The sequence below is a fragment of the Schistocerca cancellata genome, chromosome 3 (genome assembly GCF_023864275.1).
Source record: "Schistocerca cancellata isolate TAMUIC-IGC-003103 chromosome 3, iqSchCanc2.1, whole genome shotgun sequence".
NCBI classification, from domain to species: Eukaryota; Metazoa; Arthropoda; class Insecta; order Orthoptera; family Acrididae; genus Schistocerca; species Schistocerca cancellata.
Window position 1 is genome coordinate 545,575,814 of NC_064628.1, and position 6,000 is coordinate 545,581,813.

The 6,000-nt window shown below is 37.8% G+C and overlaps 1 protein-coding gene across 1 annotated transcript in view; it reads right to left on the bottom strand.

Annotated features, from left to right (window-relative positions):
- LOC126175382 (nucleoporin Nup188) overlaps positions 1-5,616 on the bottom strand; it is a 294,589-nt gene extending 288,973 nt beyond the window's left edge. The window contains exon 1 of the mRNA XM_049922156.1: positions 5,402-5,616. Coding sequence (XP_049778113.1) covers positions 5,402-5,424 — 23 coding nt within the window. The 5' untranslated portion in view covers positions 5,425-5,616. The remainder of the gene's footprint in view (positions 1-5,401) is intronic.
- Between the last annotated feature and the right edge of the window lie 384 nt (positions 5,617-6,000).

Below are 6,000 nucleotides of genomic sequence, written 5' to 3' on the forward strand. Positions count from 1 at the left end.
TCCTTCCTGGTGGAATGACTGGTACAGCTCGGCTATCGGACCCCCTCCATCTCATCTCATAGACGCTGCTCATGCATGGTTGTTTACAACTTTGGGCAGGTTTGGTGACATCTCTGCACAGTCAAAGGGACTGTGTCTGTGACACAATATCCCAGTCAATGCCTATCTTCAGGAGTTATGGGAACTGGGGTGATGCAAAACTTTTTGATGTGTGTATGTACCGGTACTCAAACAATGGAAGCTCCACGTTGGAGTAATAACATAAGGAAAAGGATAGATTGCTACCAACAGTAAAAATGACAGAGTTGCACATTGTCCGAGCTGTCAGAGATGATGTGTGCTTGCTTCTGTGAATGAATATGGGTGTGTTTCCTTTTCTGAAGACAGCTTTAGCCAAAACAGTGAAACAGACTTTCTGTTGTGCTTGTATGCAACTCAACACGTCATTTTTACGGCACTGAGTAGCAATCTATCTGTTTCCATATATTGTTGTACTGATACCCTGATGGTCTTCATCAGCCTACAGTATGCATTCTTTGTGAACAAGCATATGAGCTAATACTGGTTCATCCTGATCCACATTTGTAATACTATACATACTGTTTCAGCACTATGACAAACAGTAGAGCCTGTCTCAGCCAGAAAATTCATTTTAATAAATTTCTGCATCAATTATCAATTGTGTGGTCTTATACAAAAATTACACCTGCCTCCTCACAACACAAACAGTCTGCATTAGTTAAACAGAATACTTAGTTTACCAGGTAACCAATGTCCATCACACATATCAAACATTCGAAATAAATTAATCTAAAATTAGGTCTCATACTCCAACGGCTGAAAGCAAGGGGAAACTACAGCCGTAATTTATCCCAAGGGCATGCAGCTTTACTGTACGGTTAAATGATGATGGCGTCCTTTTGGGTAAAATATTCCGGAGGTAAAATAGTCCCCAATTCAGATCTCCGGGTGGGGACTACTCAAGGGGACGTCATTATCAGGAGAAAGAAAACTGGCATTCTATGGATCGGAGTGTGGAATGTCAGATCCCTTAATCGAGCAGACATGTTAGAAAATTAACAAAGGGAAATGGATAGGTTAAAGTTAGATATAGTGGGAATTAGTGAAGTTCGGTGGCAGGAGGAACAAGACTTTTGGTCAAGTGAATACAGGGTTATAAATACAAAATCAATTAGGGGTAATGCAGGTGTAGGTTTAATAATGAATAAAAAAAAATAGGAGTACGGGTAAGCTACTACAAACAGCATAGTGAACGCATTATTGTGGCCAAGATAGATACGAAGCCCACGCCTACCACAGTACTACAAGTTTATATGCCAACTAGCTCCGCAGATGATGAAGAGATTGATGAAATCTATGATGAGATAAAAGAAATTATTCAGGTAGTGAAGGGAGACGAAAATTTAATAGTCATGGGTGACTGGAATTCGTCAGTAGGAAAAGGGAGAGAAGGAAACATAGTAGGTGAATATGGATTGGGGCTAAGAAATGAAAGAGGAAGCCGCCTGGTAGAATTTTGCGCAGAGCATAACTTAATCATAGCCAACACTTGGTTCAAGAATCATGAAAGAAGGTTGTATACATGGAAGAACCCTGGAGATACTAAAAGGTATCAGATAGATTATATAATCGTAAGACAGAGATTTAGGAACTACGTTTTAAATTGTAAGACATTTCCAGGGGCAGATGTGGACTCTGGCCACAATCTATTGGTTATGAACTGTAGATTAAAACTGAAGAAACTGCAAAAAGTTGGGAATTTAAGGAGTTGAGACCTGGATAAACTGACTAAACCAGAGATTGTACATTGTTTCCGGGAGAGCATAAGGGAATGATTGACAGGAATGGGGGAAAGAAATACAGTAGAAGAAGAATGGGTAGCTTTGAGGGATGAAGTAGTGAAGGCAGCAGAAGATCAAGTAGGTAAAAACACAAGGGCTACTAGAAATCCTTGGGTAACAGAAGAAAATTGAATTTAATTGATGCAAGGAGAAAATACAAAAATGCAGTAAATGAAGCAGGCAAAAAAGAATACAAACGTCTCAAAAATGAGATCGACAGGAAGTGCAAAATGGCTAAGCAGGGATGGTTAGAGGACAAATGTAAGGATGTAGAGGCTTATCTCACTAGGGTAAGATAGATACTGCTTACAGGAAAATTAAAGAGACCTTTGTAGAAAGGAGAACCACTTGCATGAATATCAAGAGCTTTGATGGAAACCCAGTTCTAAGCAAAGAAGGGAAAGCAGAAAGGTGGAAGGAGTATATAGAGGGCCTATACAAGGGTGATGTACTTGAGGACAATATTATGGAAATGGAAGAGGAGGTAGATGAAGATGACATGGGAGATATGATACTGCGAAAAGAGTTTGACAGAACACTGAAAGACCTGAGTCGAAACAAGGCCCCCCGCAGTAGACAACATTCCATTAGAACTACTGACAGCCTTGGGAGAGCCAGCCCTGAGAAAACTATTCCATCTGGTGAGCCAGATGTATGAGACAGGCGAAATACCCTCAGACTTCAAGAAGAATATAATAATTCCAATCCCAAAGAAAGCAGGTGTTGACAGATGTGAAAATTACCGAACTATCAGTTTAATAAGCCACAGCTGCAAAATACTAAAGCGAACTCTTTACAGACTAATGGAAAAACTGATAGAAGCCGACCTCGGGGAAGATCAGTTTGGATTCCGTAGAAATGTTGGAACACGTGAGGCAATACTGACCCTATGACTTATCTTAGAAGAAAGATTAAGGAAAGGCAAACCTCCGTTTCTAGCATTTGTAGACTTAGAGAAAGATTTTGACAATGTTGAATGGAATACTCTCTTTTAAATCCTGAAGGTGGCAGGGGTAAAATACAGGGAGCGAATGGCTATTTGCAATTTGTACAGAAAACAGATGGCAGTTATAAGAGTCGAGGGGCACGAAAGGGAAGCAGTGGTTGGGAAGGGCGTAAGACAGGGTTGTAGCCTATCCCCGATGTTATTCAATCTGTATATTGAGCAAGCAATAAAGGAAACAAAAGAAATGTTCGGAGTAGGTATTAAAATCCATGGAGAAGAAATAAAAACTTTGAGGTTCGTCGATGACATTGTAATTGTGTCAGAGACAGCAAAGGACTTGGAAGAGCAGTTGAACGGAATGGATAGTGTCTTGAAAGGAGGATATAAGATGAACATCAACAAAAGCAAAATGCGGATAATGGAATGTAGACTAATTAAGTCGGGTGATGCAGCGGGTATTACATTAGGAAATGAGACACTTAAAGTAGTATAGGAGTTATGCTATTTGGGGAGCAAAATAACTGATGATGGTCGAAGCAGAGAGGATATAAAAAGCAGACTGGCAATGGCAAGGAAAGGGTTTCTGAAGAAGAGAAATTTGTTAACATTGAGTATAGATTTAAGTGTCAGGAAGTCATTTCTGAAAGTATTTGTATGGAGCATAGCCATTTATGGAAGTGAAACGTGGACAATAAATAGTTTAGACAAGAAGAGAATAGAAGCTTTCGAAATGTGGTGCTACAGAAGAATGCTGAAGATTCTATGGGTAGATCACATAACTAATGAGGAGGTATTGAATAGAATTGGGGAGAAGAGGAGCTTGTGGCACAACTTGACCAGAAGAAGGGATCGGTTGGTAGGACATGTTCTGAGACATCGAGGGATCACCAATTTAGTATTGGAGGGCTGCGTGGAGGGTAAAAATCGTAGAGGGAGACCACGAGATGATTACACTAAGCAGATTCAGAAGGATGTAGGCTGCAGAAGGTACTGGGAGATGAAGAAGCTTGCACAGGATAGAGTAGCATGGAGAGCTGCATCAAACCAGTCTCAGGACTGAAGACCACAACAACAACAACACTCCAATGCAGTATAGATGTAATAACATATCATTATCGAGGATGCAGATAGTGTATCAGCACATTCGCCTGTACCAATAATATCACAAAACTGATGTCCATCAGAATCACTGCAATTCTGGGACTTTTTTTGCTATTTCAAAATTTTAATTTGCAGTGATAACTTACCATTACTAGACCACGAATAAAAATGTTTTGTGAATATTTTATTTCTTAATTTCCTAATTTCTTGATCCTTTTTTTGAATAGTTGCTGGACTTAATTACATGAGATTATAACTTCTGATCTTTGGGGTCTGCAGTGCAAACTATGTCTTTTAATGACATGATTATTACAAATATCAGTCAGCTAAACTGACGTTTAAATGGTTTATATTTTATAAATTATTCACAATAAGCCCATTTCGGCATACTGCCACTATCAGGTGCTCTTTATGTAACATTGTTGCTGCCATGTCCTGTCTTTTGTAGAATTATTAATTTCCCCTCAGATGTACACTGGATGACATCCAAGCACCCAAAAAAAATAGAGTACATAAAAACCAACTAAAATCAGATATGTATCTCCAGTGTACATCTGAAGAGAAACTAATAATTCTAAACAAGACAGGACATGGCAGCAACGATGTTACAGGTAAGAGCAATATGCCAAAATGGGCTCAACGTGAATAATTTATAAAATAAAAATCATTTAAAGAGCAGTGTGGCTGGCTAATATTCATAATAAGCAGGAGAATATAATTCAAATCATTCAGTTATACATGTGACATAAATGATAACATTGTCAGATGATGTTCTCAACACATAGGCCTACTATTGATTTGTGTTTACCTTTATGTGATTAGCTATGTATCTACAATTATACCGAGTTTAGTATATCTCCTGTAAAATTTAGTTCTGGGGACATAACTTGTCTTCAAAATCGAAGAGTCAGTGACACAAATAAAATTATAATTTTAAAATCTTGCACTCTTTAGACCGACTTCTATGTCTCCATAATAGTTCCAATCCATGTTCTTTTTCAGTCCACACTAAATTTTTCTGTATTTCAAAATTATTACTACCTCCAAAATGCCAGAACTGTTCAAAATTATTCTGTTACTTTCGATGTCAAGTAAAATGATGTACAATACACAGTTTTTCAGCCTTGAATCATAACTATACTCTACGTAGTCACACTAAAAAGTCTTCAGAATGCTATTAATACAATGAAGTTAACCATAAAATTCCTCAGTCACTGTCATAAAAATTTTCAGCATTGATTATTACTGCACTGATATAGACATTAAATCTATTACTACTACATGGTAACAAGTAGACATATGACTGGTCTCTGATGGTTGTCTGTGGCTTTGGTGACAGACAAAATATTTTTGAAATTTCTTGACCAAACAAACCCTGATCTCCAGAAGAAATTTATTATCTCTCGCTTCTTGGGCTCTAATTTTGAAAATGGCCTTCAATATTTTAACGCTATTGTCGAAAGTTCACCAGTAAATGTTCCGGCATACTCACACTGTATCGTCTGGCAATTCCATGTTTACTTGCTATAACCTCAATCTCATTGTAAACACCAAGACTGTTTACTGTTTTTGCACACGCCACAGTGAGACTTAGCAACATACAATTGCGTTAAAAAGACTTGTTACTCATTTAAAGATTTCAGTTACATGAAAACTCCAAACACAAACTCACGATGTACTAAATACATTACACCCGCGATAGCGCCATAACACTTTCAAATTTCTGATAGTCAATATCTTTGGATGAATAGACAAAGCTTGAAACATATGAAGAAATATTGAATTAAAAGAAAGGTGGGATAAACGTGATAACTTCTACATAATTTACCCTCAGAAAAATCTTATCACAATCTTGCCAAGGGGATCCCATTATGAACCTGAATAAGCAGGTAGAGATGCATTCGAAACAATTTATTAACATATTTGGCAACAATTTTTTTTGTTCTTAGGAAAAAGCTAAGACATACTAATTAAGAAAAATGTATAAAACGGTATCATCAAGCAAATATCAACTTCAACATTCTATTTATCGATGTTGGCTAACATGTGTGTCCTCCACCGATGTTATCACTGCTAGCAGCGGTTTACTTG